The sequence below is a fragment of the Oncorhynchus mykiss genome, chromosome 16, assembly GCF_057628025.1.
Source record: "Oncorhynchus mykiss isolate SJ-2025 chromosome 16, ASM5762802v1, whole genome shotgun sequence".
NCBI lineage: Eukaryota > Metazoa > Chordata > Actinopteri > Salmoniformes > Salmonidae > Oncorhynchus > Oncorhynchus mykiss.
Window position 1 is genome coordinate 51838752 of NC_143037.1, and position 18785 is coordinate 51857536.

At 43.3% G+C, this 18785-nt stretch overlaps 1 protein-coding gene across 8 annotated transcripts in view; it reads left to right on the plus strand.

The window, feature by feature from the left end:
• The window catches only part of LOC110492184 (protein kinase C and casein kinase substrate in neurons protein 1), a 61334-nt gene that overhangs the window by 37902 nt on the left and 4647 nt on the right, over positions 1–18785 (plus strand). For 4 of the 8 annotated variants that reach the window (XM_021566273.3, XM_021566274.3, XM_021566275.3 and 1 more), the window contains 9 exons: positions 1300–1429; positions 5420–5576; positions 6066–6301; positions 10265–10420; positions 14303–14478; positions 17416–17536; positions 17806–17918; positions 18063–18104; positions 18399–18631. In XM_021566273.3, coding sequence (XP_021421948.1) covers positions 1367–1429; positions 5420–5576; positions 6066–6301; positions 10265–10420; positions 14303–14478; positions 17416–17536; positions 17806–17918; positions 18063–18104; positions 18399–18631 — 1297 coding nt within the window. In that variant the 5' untranslated portion in view covers positions 1300–1366. The remainder of the gene's footprint in view (positions 1–1299; positions 1430–5419; positions 5577–6065; positions 6302–10264; positions 10421–14302; positions 14479–17415; positions 17537–17805; positions 17919–18062; positions 18105–18398; positions 18632–18785) is intronic. The other 4 variants (XM_090203198.1, XM_021566277.3, XM_090203199.1 and 1 more) reach the window with 1 other exon arrangement.

The following is an 18785-nucleotide window of genomic DNA, read 5'->3' on the forward strand; positions in this document are numbered from 1 at the left end:
GTTTTGCGCTGGGTAGTTGTTGTGGAGACTTCCAGGCCTGAAGGAGATGCCACTAAAGAACAGTTCATTGAGACAGTAAAGGAGAGCAAACTGAATTAGGTTTCAATTAGAGCTCAATACAAGAATAAACGCTAACCAGTCTGTGCTATTTTATTCTTCGTGGGGAAGAATCGACCAGCCGTCAAAGGAATAGATACAAATCGTCTCAAATCTTGGAGGAAAGCCAGGAAGCACTATATGTTTTAGAGGGAGGAAGGGTTTACAAATTAATTGGCAGTTTAATCACATTGTTAGAAGGCACCTACAGTTATATAACCTTAGATGTTTATGTGAAATCAATTAAAACAGGACTGCAATTTGTTTATTTTGGTCTCTTTTCTAATCTCTGGGCTGTGTAACTTCATGTAGACTTTTCAGAGGAAGATATAGTGAGTGTGTGTGAGTGGTGTGCGTTCCTGCCAGTCTGTCTGTGTTGGGTCTATGTGTGTGTCCATGTGTGTTAGTACAGTATGCATGTGTGTCTGTGTGCAGTGAGTATGTGTGTAATATAGCACTCTTCCAGAAGGAACATGTCATGGGACAGGGACAGTTTATGCTGAGCTACTGTACCGTACGATACAGGGTCAGAACTCCATGATTACAGTGATCCTGTGGTGTGCTGTGGTTTCTGGGACATGCGTGTGGAAGATGGCCTTGCTGTTCCTTGGGGCCACAGAGCAGTGTGCATGGGGATAGAAGACCTATTTTAACTTCATTATTAGAACGGTCTCAGAGCCTCCAAAGGAAGCCTTTCATCAGTGCTGCTCACTGATTGGCTATGGAAAACATATGGTTTCTGAATACCATAGAGAGCCCAAGTATCGTATTTCATAGCATATAATAAATAATGAATGTTGCAGGATGTTCTACTGTATTGTATTTTCTACATGTATATGTATTGCAATCTCACTCTCTCCTTTCTCTCCTCTCTCTCTCTCTCTCTCTCTCTCTCTCTCTCTCTCTCTCTCTCTCTCTCTCTCTCTCTCTCTCTCTCTCTCTCTCTCTCTCTCTCTCTCTCTCTCTCTCTCTCTCTCTCTCTCTCTCTCTCTCTCTCTCTCTCTCTCTCTCTCTCTCTCTCTCTCTCTCTCTCTCTCTCTCTCTCTCTCTCTCTCTCTCTCTCTCTCTCTCTCTCTCTCTCTCTCTCTCTCTCTCTCTCTCTCTCTCTCTCTCTCTCTCTCTCTCTCTCTCTCTCTCTCTCTCTCTCTCTCTCTCTCTCTCTCTCTCTCTCTCTCTCTCTCTCTCTCTCTTTTTCTCTTCCAGTGTGTGAGGGACCCAGCTCTGCTGCTGACACATTTAGAGTTTAGCCTGCTTTACCACAACCAGGAAAATGTCGGGGTCCTACGATGAATCTGCTGCTACTGCTGACGACGCTATGGACAGCTTTTGGGAGGTACTTCAGAAACACCATCCATACAGGTCATCTGGGCTATGAAGGGAAACCTCTTTAGGAGACATGAGTCATAGGATCACTGGCCACCATCATCCTCTCTGGTGAAAAAGTTATTGACAACATGATACTATAGGTCATGTAATTTCATTTCCATGAGGATCAATAGGAATATGGTTGGTTAATCCAATACGTTGATGTTGTTGCACAGAAAATATCCAATTAGTGCTATGGAATTCACTATAGAGCACTATAGAGTCCCTTTTGTGTCATCGTAGGAGGAGGGTCACAGAGACCGACTGACAGAGCCTCTCAGTTAGAAGCAGCACTGAGGCAGCCATTCAGCCCACATCCACCTGCCCTAAAATCTATATACGGCCAAGAAAGCTCTGGCCACAGCATACTGAATAGCATAAGGACTCTTGTTTGGCTAGATGTTTGGTTTAAAATGAAAAACACGTCTGACAGAAAACACAGCAAAAATACAAAACTGTATATTATCTATATTCTGTAAACTCTTCTTCAAGGGACTTTGTTTTTGACACAGACACTGTACCCCACACCAGTCCTACCCAGCCTAGGACCCATCCTCGCTGAGTGGACTGAGTGGTCTTTGTCTGTGGGCTGCATTCCTGTCTCTGCCTCGTCCTGTCAGTGTCCTGTCTCTGATAATCTGTCTGCCTGCATTAGAGCACAGTAAAGGATTATAGCAGTCAGTACACGAGCACACACACACACACGCAGACGTGTGTGCGCACACAGAGGGGCACATACACATACAGTGCCTTCGGGAAAGACTTGACTTTTTCCACATTTTGTTAGGTTCCAGCCTTATTCTAAAATTGATTAAATTGTTTTTTATAAACTGTATTAATAGCTACAATAATGACAAAGCAAAAACTGTTTTTATACATTTTTGCAAAAAAAATAAATGAAATATCACATTTATATAAGTAGTCAGACCGTTTACTCAGTACTTTGTTGAAGCACCTTTGGCAGCAATTACAGCCGCAAGTCTTCTTGGGTATGATGGTACAAGCTTAGGACACCTGTATTCGGGGAGTTTCTTCCATTCTTATCTGCAGATCACACAAGGACATTCAGAGTCTTATCCCGAAGCCACTCCTGCATGGTCTTGGCTGTGTGCTTAGGGTCGTTGTCCTGTTGAAAAGTGAATCTTTGCCCCAGTCTGAGATCCTGAGTGCTCTGTAGCAGGTTTTCAAGGATCTCTCTGTACTTTGCTCCGTTCATCTTTGCCTCGATCCTGACTAGTCTCCCAGTCCCTGCCGCTGAGTAACATCCCCACAGCATGATGCTGCCACCACCATGCTTCAATGTAGGGATGGTGCCAGGTTTCCTCCAGATGTGACACTTGGCATTCAGGCACAAAGAGTTCATTCTTGGTTTCATCAGACCAGAGAATCTTGTTTCTCATGGTTTGAGAGTCTTTAGGTGACTTTTGGCAAACTCCAAGTGGGCTGTCATGTGCATTTTACTGAGGAGTGTCTTCCGTCTGGCCATTCTACCATAAAGGCCTGATTGGTGGAGTGCTGCAGAGATGGTTGTCCTTCTGGAAGGTTCTCCCATCTCCACAGAGGAACTCTAGAGCTATGTCAAAGTGACCATTGGGTTTTGGTCATCTCCCTGACCAAGGCCCTTCTCCCCTGATTGCTCAGTTTGGCCAGGCAGCCAGCTCTAGGAAGATTCTTGGTGGTTCCAAACTTCTTCCATTTAAGAAGGATGGAGGCCACTGTGTTCTTGGGGACCTTCAATCCTGCAGAAATGTTTTGGTACACTTCCCCAGATCTGTGCCTCGACACAATCCTGTCTCGGAGCACTAAGGACAATTCCTTTGACATAATGGCTTGGATTTTGCTCTGACATGCACTGTCAACTGTAGGACCTTTATAAAGACAGGTGTGTGCTTTTCCTTAATCACGTCCAATCAATTGAATTTACCATAGGTGGACTCCAATCAATTTGTAGAAACATCTCAAGGATGATCAATGGAAACAGGATGCACCTGAGCTAAATATTGAGTCTCATAGCAAAGGGTCTGAATACTTATGTAAATAAGGTACTTCTGTTTTTTATTTTTAATCGATTTGCAAACATTTCTAAAAACCTGTTTTTGCTTTGTCATTATGGGGTATTGTGTGTATTGAGGACATTTACAGTGGCTTGCGAAAGTATTCACCCCCTTGGCATTTTTCCTATTTTGTTGACTTACAACCTGAAATTAAAATAGATTTTTAGGGGGTTTGTATCATTTGATTTACACAACATGCCTACCACTTTGTAGATGCAAAATATTTTTTTATTGTGAAATAAACAAGAAATAAGACAGAAAAACAGAAAACTTGAGCGTGCATAACCCCCCCCCCCCAAAGTCAATACTTTGTAGAGACACCTTTTTGCAGCAATTACTGCTGCAATTCTCTTGGGCATGTCTCTATATGCTTGGCACATCTAGCCACTGGGATTTTTGCCCATTCTTCAAGGCAAAACTGCTCCAGCTCCTTCAAGTTGGATGGGTTCCACTGGTGTACAGCAATCTTTACATCATACCACAGATTCTCAATTGGATTGAGGTCTGGGCTTTGACCTGGCCATTCCAAGACATTTAAATGTTTCCCCATCGAGTGTTGCTTTAGCAGTATGCTTAGGGTCATTGTCTTGCTGGAAGGTGAACCTCCGTCCCAGTCTCAAATCTCTGGAAATCTGAAACGGGTTTTCCTCAAGAATTTCCCTGTATTTAGTGCCATCCATCATTCCTTCAATTCTGACCAGTTTCTCTGTCCCTGCCGATGGAAAAACATCCCCACCGCATGATGCTGCCACCACCATGCTTCACTGTGGGGATGGTGTTCTCGGGGTGATGGGAGGTGTTGGGTTTGCGCCAGAAACAGTGTTTTCCTTGATGGCTAAAAAGCTACATTTTAGTCTCATCTGACCAGAGTACCTTCTTCTATATGTTTGGGGAGTCTCCCACATGCCTTTTGGCGAACACCAAACGTGTTTGCTTATTTTTTTCTTTAAGCAATGGCTTTTTTTCTGGCTACTCTTCTGTAAAGCCCAGCTCTGTGGAGTGTACGGCTTAAAGTGTTCCAATGGACAGATACTCCAATCTCACAGGTGGACTTTATTTAACTAATTATGTGACTTCTGAAGGTAATTGGTTGCACCAGATCTTGTTTAGGGGTTTCATAGCAAAGGGGGTGAATACATATGCATGCACCACTTTTCCATTTTTACTTTAAAAAATTAAACAAGTTATTTTTTTCATTTCACTTCACCGATTTGGACTATTTTGTGTATGTCCATTACTTGAAATCCAAATAAAAATCCATTTAAATTACAGGTTGTAATGCAACAAAATAGGAAAAACCGAAGGGGGCTGAATACTTTTGCAAGGTACTGTATTATATTTTATTCATTTTAGAGTAACTTAACAAAATGTGGAAAAGTCACAGCGATGGCCACACACACAAAGCCGCTGCCATTGCATAACTACACATGCACAGGCATGAGCCGCCCCCCCACCTCCCTATGTCATGCACCAGGAGCTTATGCTCCCTCTAGGCACTGCAATGCCTGTGTTAAGGTGGCATCTCTTAAGGTGGTATGAGAATGATGAAAGTGAGTACAGGTGATTCTTTAATATTACTCCAGGGTATTAGTAGATAATTTATAATTTCCGTCACTACACCACAGTTAAACAATTTATTTTATCTATTTTATCTCCATTTCTTATTTGACTCTCTCTCTCTCTCTCTCTCTCTCTCTCCCTCTCTCTCTCTCTCTCTTATTTTACAGTTTATGTTGGCCCGTCAGATTAGTTATTTCCACCTAAAGATATTTTAGTGCTCTTAGAGATTTGGCATATTGAGTATTGCACTTGACTGCATCCTCATATTCAATCATTGATATGTAGGGAAGCCTTGTGTTTTGCTCTTGTACCTCATATGTCTACCCTCCTCTGACCATTCTCAGGTGGGAAACTACAAGCGTGCCGTTAAGCGGATTGACGACGGCCACCGGCTCTGCAATGACCTCATGGGCTGCCTTCAGGAACGTGCCAAGATTGAGAAGGCCTATGGTGACCAGCTGACCGCCTGGTCCAAGAGATGGAGACAGCTGATCGAGAAAGGCCAGTATTGGGATTGTCTGTTTGGCGTCTGTTTTGAGGTCTTCATCCCATGTTAAATTCCTTTGATTTAACTCACTGCTCAGCTCCACCTGTCCCGATTGTATTGTGAGTGTTTTCTGTAAGATGAGGAGGCTTAACTTGTGCAAACTGGAATGGCTCATAAGAGCAGGAGCGTGAGACAGCTTGATGTACAAGTAGCGTGAGACGGCTTGATGTACAAGTACACCCCCTGGAAAGGACGCTAGTCTATCGCAGGGCCTTACCCCCAATTATCTCCTTAATACTAAAGGCCAAACAGAGATGCATTGGATCCCATTTCTTCAGTCTTTGGTATGACTCGGTTGGGGATCAAACTTCCAACCTTTCAACCTCAGGGCGGACACTGTGACCACAAGGCCACTGAGTTGGTCACGTTCACATTTTCAATAATTTTTTCTGCCACCTATATGTTTTGATCGAATGTCCCCCTGTGATATTCTCTAACCCCAGGACCCCAGTATGGCACCGTGGAGAGGGCGTGGCTGGGTGTGATGACCGAGGCTGAGAAGGTGAGTGAGCTGCACCAGGAGGTGAAGAACGGCCTGCTCAACGAAGACCTGGAGAAGGTCAAGAACTGGCAGAAGGAGGCCTACCACAAGCAGATGATCGGAGGCTTCAAGGAGGCCAAAGAGGCCGACGAGGGCTTCAAGAAGGCCCAGAAACCATGGGCCAAGAAGCTCAAAGAGGTAAGTGGACAGGAAGTTTTAGGAAAGGGGATCTGTTGTATCCTCCTTATTGCAACATCATGTGTACTTACATGGCTAACATGAATATCAGTTACTTTTAGAGTGATTGGGAAAACCACTTTATTATTAAATACAAAGTGTACAATACAGTGAATGTATGAATGTGGGTAGCTATTTGACGCGCTTGGCTGTCTTCATGACTGACCTCTGTGACTACAACTGGTTGATTAGTCTATTTGGTTGTGCATCAGTCTGTCTGGCTGCAAAGGTACTGCATGGGAGTAGGATGGGTGACGCACACATTACACAGCTGCCATTGGACTGGGACTCGCTGGAGTCAAATCAAATCAAAGCTAATTTTATTTGTCACATGCGTCGAATACAATAGGTGTAGTAGACCTTACAGTGAAATGCATACTTACAAGCCCTTAACCAACAATGCAGTTTTCAGAAAATACCAAAAAAATAAGTAAGAGATAAGAATAACATGTAATTAAAGAGCAGCAGTAAATAACAATAGCGGGGCTATATACAAGGGGTACCGGTCCAGAGTCAATGTGCAGGGCCACCTGTGTCGAGGTAATTGAGGTAATATGTACATTTAGGTAGAGTTATTAAAGTGACTATGCATAGCTAATAACAGAGAGTAGCAGCAGCGTAAAATGGGTATGGGGGGGTAATGCAAATAGTCTGGATAGCCATTTGTTTAGCTGTTCAGGAGTCTTATGGTTTGGGGGTAGAAGCTGTTTAGAAGCCTCTTCGACCTAGACTTGGCGCTCTGGTACCGCTTGCCGTGCGGTAGCAGAGAGAACAATCTATGACTAGGGTGGCTAGAGTCTTTGACAATTTGTAGGGCCTTCCTCTGACATCGCCTGGTATAGAGGTCCTGGATGGCTGGAAGCTTGGCCCCGGTGATGTACTGGGCCGTACGCACTACCCTCTGTAGTGCCTTGCGGTCGGAGGCCGAGCAGTTGCCTGGTATTGATGGTGCAGCTGTAAAACCTTTTGAGGATCTGAGGACCCATGCCAAATTTTTTCAGTCTCCTGAATAGGTTTTGTCGTGCCCTCTTCACGACTGTCTTGGTGTGCTTGGACCATGTTAGTTTGTTGGTGATGTGGACGCCAAGGAACTTGAAGCTTTCAACCTGCTCCACTACAGCCCCGTCGATGAGAATGGGGGCGTGCTCGGTCCTCCTTTTCCTATAGTCCACAATCATCTCCTTTGACTTGATCACGTTGAGGGAGTGGTTGTTGTCCTTGCACCACATGGCCAGGTCTCTGACCTCCTCCCTATAGGCTGTCTCATCATTGTCAGTGATCAGGCCTGCCACTGTTGCGGCCACTGTTGCGGCAGGGTAGCCTAGTGGTTAGAGCATTAGACTAGTAACCGGAAGGTTGCAAGTCAAACCCCCGAGCTGACAAGGTACAAATCTGTCGTTCTGCCCCTGAACAGGCAGTTAACTGCCTGTTAACTGCCGGGGCCACTGACAACGATGAGACAGCCGTCATTGAAAATAAGAATTTGTTCTGACTTGCCTAGTTAAATAAAGGTTAAATAAATAAATAAATAAAAATCATCAAACTTAATGATGGTGTTGGAGTCATGCCTGGCCGTGCAGTCATGAGTGAACAGGGAGTACAGGAGGTGACTTAGCTCGCACCCCTGAGGGGCCCTGTGTTGAGGATCAGCGTGGCGGATGTGTTGTTACCTACCCTTACCACCTGGGGGCGGCCAGTCAGGAAGTCCAGGATCCAGTTTGAGAGGGGTACAAGTGTTTGAGAGTGTTTAGTGATGAGCTTTGAGGGCACTATGGTGTTGAACGCTGAACTGTAGTCAATGAATAGCATTCTCACATAGGGGTTCCTTTTGTCCAGGTGTGAAAGGGAGGGGTGGAGTGCAATAGAGATTGCATCATCTTTGGATCTGTTTGAGCGGTATGCAAATTGGAGTGGGTCTAGGGTTTCTGGGATAATGGTGTTGATGTGAGCCATTACCAGCCTTTCTAAGCATTTCATGGCTCCAGACATGAGTGCTATGGGTCGGTAGTCATTTAGGAAGGTAACCAAATCCAAATCCAATCCAATTTTATTGGTCACATACACATGGTTAGCAGATATTAATGCGAGTGTAGCGAAATACTTGTGCTTCTAGTTCCGACAGTGCAGTAATATCTAACAAGTAATAAAACAATTTCCCAACAACTACCTAATATACACAAATGGCATAGGCAAGGTGCAACAAAATACGTATATACATACATATGATATGAGTAATGTAAGATATGTAAACATTATTAAAGTGCCTTTATTTAAAGTGGCATTGTTTAAAGTGACTAGTGATCCATTTATTAAAGTGGCCAGTGATTGTGTCTCAATGTAGGCAGCAGCCTCTCTGAGTTAGTGATTGCTGTTTAGCAGTCTGATGGCCTTGAGATTGAAGCTGTTTTTCAGTCTCTCGGTCCCAGCTTTGATGCACCTGTACTGACCTCGCCTTCTGGATGGTAGCGGTGTGAACAGGCAGTGGCTTGGGTGGTTGTTGTCCATGATGATCTTTTTGGACTTCCTGTGACATCGAGTGCTGTAGGTGTCATGGAGGGCAGGTAGATTGTCCCCAGTGATGCATTGTGCAGACCGCACCACCCTCTGGAGAGCCTTGCAGTGGAGGGGGGTGCAGTTTCCGTACTAGCCCGACACGATGCTCTCGATTGTGCATCTGTAAAAGTTTATCAAGGTTTTGGGTGAAGAGGCAAATTTCTTCAGCCTCCTGTTGCGCCTTCTTCACCACACTGTCTGTGTGGGTGGACCATTTCAGTTTGTCTGTGATGTGTACGCAGAGGAACATAAAACGTTCCACCTTCACCACTGCTGTCCCTTCGATGTGGATAGGGAGATGCTCCCTCTGCTGTTTCCTGAAGTCCACAATCATCATCTTATTTTGTTGACGTTGAGTGAGAGGTTGTTTTCCTGACACCACACTCTGAGTGCCCTCACCTCCTCCCTGTACCCAAGTGTTCTTGGGCACAGGAACTATGGTGGTCTGCTTGAGACATGTTGGTATTACAGACTTAGACAGGGAGAGGTTGAAAATTGACAGTTGGTCTGCGCATGCTCGGAGTACACGTCCTGGTAATCCGTCTGGCCCTGCGGCCTTTTGAATGTTGACCTGTTTAAAGCTCTTACTCACATCGGCTACGGAGAGCGTGATCACACAGTCGTCCGGAACAGCTGATGCTCTCATGCATGTTTCAGTGTTACTTGCCTTGAAGTGAACATAGAAGTTATTTAGCTCGTCTGGTAAGCTCATGTCACTGGGCAGCTCTCGGCTGTGCTTCCCTTTGGGGTCTGTTATAGTTTGCAAGCCCTGCCACATCCGACGAGTGTCGGAGCCGGTGTAGTATGATTCGATTTTAGTCCTGTATTGATGCTTTGCCTGTTTGATGGTTCGTTGGAGGGCAAAGTGGGATTTCTTATAAGCTTCCGGGTTAGCCTCCTGCTCCTTTACCCTTTAGCTCAGTGTGAATGTTGCCTGTAATCCATGGCTTCTGTTTGGGGTATGTACGTACAGTCACTGTGGGAACGACATCCTCGACGCACTTATTGATAAAGCCAGTGACTGATGTGGTGTACTCCTCAATGTCATCGGAAGAATCCCGGAACATATTCAAGTCTGTGCAAGCCTGTAGTGTTTAGGCCACCTTTAAAACATTTGTCATTTGAGCTACATCTGAGTCAGCACACAAGCTGCTCTGCCAAATAGCTAGGTACTATAGCTACAGGTGTTTATGTGTTAGTTCTGTTTTGTGTAGTATAATGAGTCTTGCTGAGTCACTCATCCAAGCTGACCATCAGAGAAGAACATTGCCCTTTCAACAATAACTAAATTAAGTCACCTGCATGCTTAAATGTATTAGTATTTAACAATGTATCTATTGAGATACTAAGATTGTAAACGTGCTTCCACAGATGGAGACTGCTAAGAAAACGTACCACATGGCATGTAAGGAGGAGAAACTGGCCGCCACCCGAGAGGCAGACGGGAAGACACAGGCCTCCGTCACAACTGATCAGCAGAAGAAACTCCACGAGAAAACAGACAAGTGCAAACATGACATGCAGAAGGTGAGACAGAGGCCCGACAAATGGAAAAAAGGACATGACTACCTTTTTTGTACAAATGTATGAAAATGTAAGACTTCGAGCAAAATTTACGCCATAGAATTTGACGTTATGCATATCAAACATGTTCTGACTTGACTTTAACATTAATCTGAAGACTGTTATTTATCTAATTAATTAACTATGTTTAATTGTTAACCAGTTAAATGAATAATGTAACAATTAACTCATTAGGATCTGGGACACCAAGAGAGCGGTTGTTTAAAGATTTACCATATTCCGAATTAAACCCTAAAAGGTTTTTACCTATCACATCTATAAACAGTCAACTTATTAATCATAAACTCGTATCATATCATCATTCTGAACAGTCGTAACCTCCTGGCATCTGCAAAAACATGAGCCTTTATTTACTAGCTAATTAAATGGGAACATAGGATAAACACTGGTTATTGACTGGGGACTTAATACGTTGAAAACAGGTCCCTAGCGGAATGATAACAACATGGCTGCTTGTTAAAGAAGAGATGGAGAGGGTGAGAGAGAGGCACAGAGACACTTAACATTGGTACGTTCAGAAACAACTTTCACCTACAGTAACCATATACTTTGCACACGAACTGCCGCCCGCTTTGAGTGAGAAATCATGAATGTATTTTCGTGAAATGCCTGGGTCCGCCGGGGTTCTCTCGGTGAACAGGACAGCCTTGGAAAGGGGGGTTGGCCCTTTCGCAGCACTCTTGTAAGGCTCTGATTGTCTGAAATGGTTTGAACAAGTCTTCTACTGTTGTCCTTCTTTGTAGTTTTTCGTATCCGGTGACTTGTCATGTAGTGCTGAACAGAACTACAGAGTTGATTTTCCTTCCATTCCCTCTTGAAGATGCTTCTTTGAAGATAGGTTAGCCAACCGTATCGATGGTTCCCCAGTAGGGTGATGAGAGTAGAGTAATGTGATAGCTTAAGCAGAGTAACAGGATGGTCCTACTTAAATTCGCTTTCGAAGATGCTTTACTTAGGTCAGCTAATCAGCCGTACCAGTGATTGTCAGGGAGGGGAGTTTATCTTCTCCACCTCATGTTGATATTCAAAGTTCAAACCATTTTAAATGTGCAGCTGCGCGCTTCACACTTTTTCTGGTCTAATGTGTTCTTAACCCATAATTTATACCTTTTGCTCGAAAGGGGTAGTTCGGGTAGGCTGACACACTCTCTGGCCTCACTTCGGGGTGGCTCTTCACATCACTTCCCTCTCTTAACAAACACTTTCATAATTTTTCCTATTACATGCACAAAGCATAGTATGGGAACTTGGGTGGTTATACTTTCCAAGTTAAAGTATTTCCTTTATAATATTTTTAATGACATCACAAAATAACAAACAAAATGACATTAGTGTTCTATAGATCGCCTCTGACCATTCCCCACATTCTACATTAGAAATATTTTTCCAGTATTCGCTTTTCAACGTATTCGAGTTTCAGCTGGAAAAAGGTCTGTTGAGACAAAGCACATTCCTTTAGTGAATTTGGAGAGCGCAAGCCTGGATCTTCTCCTTTGATTTACAACAAGACATGAGTTGTTCATCCCCACTAGTTCTTTCCTTCCCCCTCTACAGGTGAAAGGGGATCTGATTGAAGTTATTCATTGCAAACCTGATATGACCTATTTGGATTCTCGTGGACAGTCAGGACAAACATTTACATGAACATTTTAGTCATTTAGCAAACGGTCTTATTGAGAGCGACTTACAGTTGGTGCATTCACCTTAAGATAGCTAGGTGAGACAACCACAACCAAACAGGTGACAATTCCATTTTGACTAGTGTCATTACAACTGTTTTAAAATACAGTTGAAGTCGGAAGTTTACATACACTTAGGTTGGAGTCATTAAAACTCGTTTTTCAACCACTCCACAAATTTCTTGTAAATAACAAACTATTTTTGGCAAGTCGGTTAGGACATCTACTTTGTGCATGACACAAGTAATTTTTCCAACAATTGTTTACAGACAGATTATTTCACTTATAATTAATTCACTGTATCACAAATCCAGTGGGTCAGAAGTTTACATACACTAAGTTGACTGTGCCTTTAAACAGCTTGGAAAATTCCAGAAATGATGTCATGGCTTTAGAAGCTTCTGATAGGCTAATTGGAGGTGTACCTGTGGAGGTTTACCTGTGGATGTATTTCAAGGCCTACCTTCAAACCCAGTGCCTCTTTGCTTGACATCATGGGAAAATCAAAATAAATCAGCCCTCAGAAAGAAAATTGTAGACCTCCACAAGTCTGGTTCATCCTTGGAAGCAATTTCCAAACGCCTGAAGGTACCACGTTCATCTGTACAAACAATAGTACGCAAGTATAAACACTATGAGACCACCCATTAGCGATATCGCTCAGGAAGGAGACGCGTTCTGTCTCCTAGAGATGAACGTACTTTGGTGCGAAAAGTGCAAATCAATCCCAGAACAAGGACCTTGTGAAGATGCTGGAGGAAACATGTACAAAAGTATCTATTTCCACAGTAACGAGTCTTATATCGACATAACCTGAAAGGCCGCTCAGCAAGGAAGAAGCCACTGCTCTAAAACCGCCATAAAAAAAACAGACCATGGTTTGCAACTGCACATTGGGACAAAGATCGTACTTTTTGGAGAAATGTCCTTTGGTCTGATTAAACAAAAATAGAACTGTTTGGCCATAATGACCATTGTTATGTTTGGAGGAAAAAGGGGGAGGCTTGCAAGCCAAAGAACACCATCCCAACCGTGAAGCACGGGGGTGGCAGCATCATATTGTGGGCATGCTGCATGCTTTGCTGCAGGAGGGACTGGTGCACTTCACAAAATAGATGGCATCATGAGGGAGGACAATTATGTGGATATATTGAAGCAACATCTCAAGACATCAGGTTAAAGCTTGGTCGCAAATGGATCTTCCAAATGGACAATGACCCCAAACATACTTCCAAAGTTGTGGCAAATTGGTTTAAAGACAACAAGGTCAAGGTATTGGAGTGGCCATCACAAAGCCCTGACCTCAATCCTATGGAAAATTTGCGGGCAGAACTGAAAAAGCGTGTGCGAGCAAGGAGGCCTACAAACCTGACTTAGTTACACCAGCTCTGTCAGGAGGCATGGGCCAAAATTCACCCAATGTATTGTGGGAAGCTTGTGGAAGGCGACCCGAAATGTTTGACCCAAGTGAAACAATTTAAAGGCAATGCTACCAAATACTAACTGAGTGTATGTAAACTTCTGACCCACTGGGAATGTGATGAAAGAAATAAAAGCTGAAATAAATCATACTCTCTACTATTATTCTGACATTTCACATTCTTAAAATAAAGTGGTGATCCTAACTGACCTAAAATTGTTACTTTTTAAATGTCAGGTATTGTGAAAAACTGAGTTTAAATGTATTTGGCTAAGGTGTATGTAAACTTCCGACTTCGACTGTATATGTAGTGGTATTAACACTGTGGTGAGTGCGTGTGCTATTGCAGTATACTACGTACATCATATCTCAAACAGACTGATCATTATTATTAGTTTCTGTTTCTGTTAGTGGCTCAAGTGAAATAAAGCTGTGAAAAACAGAATCAATGCAGGACTATTTAAGACGACTCGGTGAGATTACAGTGGTGAACACACAGGACGTAATCCTGCAGAGTGGATCTCCGACTCTATTCACGGAGCCCTGGTGATGACAAGAGCAGATTACTCTGGGCCAGGGAGAGTGAGATGCTTACAGTATACACACCCACGGTGTACGGATGCAGGTTGCTTGGTATTCAACCCAGAGTGCAAAACGTCTAGTTGTAATGACGTCAAAATGACATCATTATCTGTCAGAGCTGATGCTGTCCTTATCATCCCCTAGGCTAAGGAGAAGTATGAGAAGTCTCTGTCAGAGTTGAGTGCGGTCACTCCCCCATACCAGGAGAGCATGGAGCAAGTGTTTGACCAGTGCCAGCAGCATGAGGTCAAGAGACTCACCTTCCTTAAAGAGATCCTGCTGGACATTAAACGCCACCTCAATCTCACTGAGAACCAAAGGTCAGTGACTGGTGTTATCCTCTATCGTCCCATACATACTACAGCCCATCCTCTATTACATAACCTACATCAACCTATCCTCCCACATGGCCTTTGAATGAAAGGGTTATTGAGGAAAACTTTTCAGTTGGTACAGGATCAGACCTGTGTTTAAATACTATTTAGGGTATTTCAATACTTTTAAAGACATTTTGATGTACATTTTTTTTTGATTTTTTATTGGAAAATTAACATTGTTGTATTTGGAAATACACTTGGAAAAGTATTGGCGCGTATTTGGAAATACTCAGACACAGGAAAGTGTATTTTCAAATGCAGATATTTAATTACTCAATGCATTCAAAACCCTTTAGTCGTAGGGGTATTTGAAATAATGTATTTGGAAATACAAGAAGTACATCTTCTTGGCTATTTATAGAAAGTTATTTGAAATTACTTTAAAATACTTCAAATAGAAGTAGCTGATTTGGCCACATTATTTGAAAATACTCAAATACACAGAAAATAAGTATTTAAATGACAAATACTTAAATACTCATGTGTTTTAACCCAGGCTTGTACATATGTTGTACATACAGTGCATTCGGAAAGTATTCAGACCCCTTGCCTTTTTCCACATTTTGTTACGTTACAGCCTTATTCTAAAATTGATTAAATTAATGTTTTACTCATCAATCTACGCACAATTCCCCATAATGACGAAACGAAAACAGGTTTTTGAACATTTTTGCAAAAATACCTTATTTACGTAAGTATTCTGACCCTTTTCTATGAGACCCGAAATTGAGCTCAGGTGCATCCTGTTTGCATTGATCATCCTTGATATATTTCTACAACTTGATTGGAGTCCACCTGTGGTAAATTCTACAACATTGAAGGATCCTAAGAACACAGTGGCCTCCATCATTCTTAAATGGAAGGAGTTTGGAACCATCAAGACTCTTACTAGCGCTGGCCGCACGGCCAAACTGAGCAATTTGAGGAGAAGGGCCTTGGTCAGGGCGGTGACCAAGAACCTAATGGTCACTCTGACAGAGCTCCAGAAGGATAAACATCTCTGCAGCACTCCACCAATCAGGCCTTAATGGTAGACTGGCCAGACGGAAGCCACCGCTCAGTAGAAGGCACATGACAGCCTGCTTGGAGTTTGCCAAAAGTCACCTAAAGACTCTCAGACCATGAGAAACAAGATTCTCTGGTCTGATGAAACCAAGATTGAACTCTTTGGCCTGGAGGAAACCTAGGACCATCCCTACAATGAGGCATGGTGGTGGCAGCATCATGCTGTGGGGATGTTTTTCAGTGGAAGGGACTAGGAGACTAGTCAGGATCAAGGGAAAGATGAATGGAGCAGAGTACAGAGAGGTTCTTGATGAAAACCTGCTCCAGAGCGCTCAGGACTTCAGACTGGAGCAAGGTTCACCTTCCAATAGGACAACGACCCTAAGCACACAGCCATGGCAACGCAGGAGTGGCTTCGGGAGAAGTTTCTGAATGTCCAGAGCCCGGACATGAACCCGATCGAACATCTCTGGAGAGACCCCATCCAACCTGACAGAGCTTGAGAGGATCTGCAGAAAAGAATGGGAGAAACTCCCCAAATACAGGTGTGCCAGGTTTGTACTGTCATACCCAAGAAGACTTGGGTAATGGCTGTAATCGCTGCCAAAGGTGCTTCAACAAAGTACTGAGTAAAGGGTCTGAATACTTATGTAAATGTAATATGTCATTATGGGGTATTGTCTATAGATGGATGAGGGAAAAAAACAATTTCATCCATTTTAGAATAAGGCTGTAACGTAACAAAATGTGGAAAAAGTCAAGGGTGTCTGAATACTTTCCAAATGCATTGTATAATGCAATTGGTATCATCTACACAACAGCAAATCTGCCTTGAAAAACTATTCAACATTCGTGTTGATAATACAGTCAAAATACCTTAATTACAGCATTAATCTCTTTAAGTGCTTATCTGCATTATTTTTAGTTATTAGTTGAGTCTATGGATTATTTTAAACATCACATTCAGAGGAAATCTACTCCCAATGTGCTTGATTTATGTTGTCGCTTTCATTACAGTTAGTTTCAAATAGATAAATCTCAATGATGCAGTTAATTACATTTCAGACAAATTGCATCATGTCAGAGTGAATGCTTGTCATATTCTTGGCTGTGAATCAAATTGCATGTGATACAAAGCCAGGTTCCATGGTGATTGGAATAAGGAGTTCATTCAAGCTGTTTCCTGGGTGTTTGGTCTTGGTTTATGATTAGTATGGAGGATGAGTGTAGGCTTTTATAGTGTGGTATGGAGTACTAAGTACACTGGCCTTTTGGACGACAGTATTGGTGATAACCCATAAATCAACCATAGACAGGGTTATGGTAAGCTAACAACTACTAACCCAGGCCTCAGCTTCCACCAACACACTCATGCAAATACAGACAGCTTGTCTCAGTGACAGCAGTAAAAGCAGAAACATCACTTGTAACTTGTATGTGTTTGGAAGAATTCGAATCGTCCATTTGATTGTCCATTATAGCATCTTACGCCTACATTTTTTGCAATATCACCCAGGAAATGTCATCATCTGTAGGGCTTGACTGTCAGTTATTCTGTGTTTTTGTCTCCACCTTTTGGTGGAAAAATGCCATCTGTCGGGACTCCACCTCATATCTCACTACTCCAATTTGAATGCAAATGTGTTGTCTGTATTCTGTGTAGCCTCACCTCATGCTATGAATGGGTCTGAATGACCAACCATTCCACTCTGTTGTTCTGAGTGCTGGCCCTTTCAAAAACAACTAGAAACCCTCCAGGAAAACAGTACCATCAGCGCTGGACAGTTTGCACTGGCAGCCCTACTGTATTATTGTCCCTTAAACAGGCCCCCTCTCTCTCTGCGTGTTACAATGTGCTCTCTGTCTTCTCCCCAGCTATGGCACGGTATACAGAGAACTGGAGCGCACCATCCTGGCTGCCAACACACAGGAGGACCTGCAGTGGTTCAGCAACCACCATGGCCCTGGCATGCATATGAACTGGCCCATGTTTGAGGTACTGTGCGGTACTCTGCATTACTTCAACATAGTTGTCTGTTCAGGAATATTTACAACAACATGTAGGCTAACAAAGGTTCAGCTATTCATAGACATTTCTCCCCAGATACAAGTATGCATTTTTAATAACCCTGTTCAGTAAATTGGCTTTCAGTTGGAAGATTGTTGATTTACTGACTGATTTAAAAAGGAAAAGTGAAATGCCATTGGCCAGATCTGAGTCTCTGCTTCAGTGTAGACGTATTTATCATCTGCTCTGCCTTCCAGGACTATAACCCAGATGCCGCTGCTGTTGTTAAGAGGGAGAAGGTGCAGAAGCCGGCTGGGGCCCCACCGACCCCCAGCACTGACCATGTCGCACCGCCTGGAGACCGCGGCAGGTGAGAGGATCACTCCACTGGTGAAACTGCTACTGACAAAAAACACATATACACACACACACACACAAAATGACATGCCAGGGTTAATCAATATCTCCCATGATGCCATACCATTTGTTTTTCTGTCTTCCTTCAATTGATCAGCATCAGCGCTGATCATGTGGCACTGCCTGGTGACCGTGGCAGGTGAGAGGACCACAACACTGATCAAACACTACACACACCATCTACTGCCACATACCATCTACTGCCACACCGGGACCTACCCTAGTCAAACCATTTAAATGTCATCAAACACGCGGGATCTTACATGCCTTTTTTTACAGTCTCCATTTAATTAACTGGATATATATTGATTATATAGATGTCTTTCATTTACTCTGTTAATTACTGTTGCTCTAGTCTACAGTAGTCATGTTTGTATTATCTATGAAATTCTCCCGATCAAACCCATGTATCTTCCTAACCCTTCTGTTGCAGTGTGAGCAGCTATGAAAAGAACCAGGCCTACTCCACTGATTGGTCCGATGATGAGGCGCCAGCAGCTCATTCAGGCGGTGAGACCAATGGGGGTGGCAATGAAAACTCCTTTGAGGAAGACTCTAGCAGCGCCGGAAAAGGGGGTGCTGGGACCGGGACCGCGTCTGGGGTCCGGGTGCGTGCTCTGTATGATTATGACGGACAGGAACAAGATGAGCTCACCTTCAAAGCTGGTAAGCAACGACAACACTTCACCATCTTTGATGTCTCTTGATTTGGCTACGATGTATTTCCAGTTTAACCCTATTCTTGGCCCTATGATTTGAGTCCAACAGTGCAGTTTACCTCAACTATCAGTGCCAGATGGCTTATTATGGCCAAGCTGAC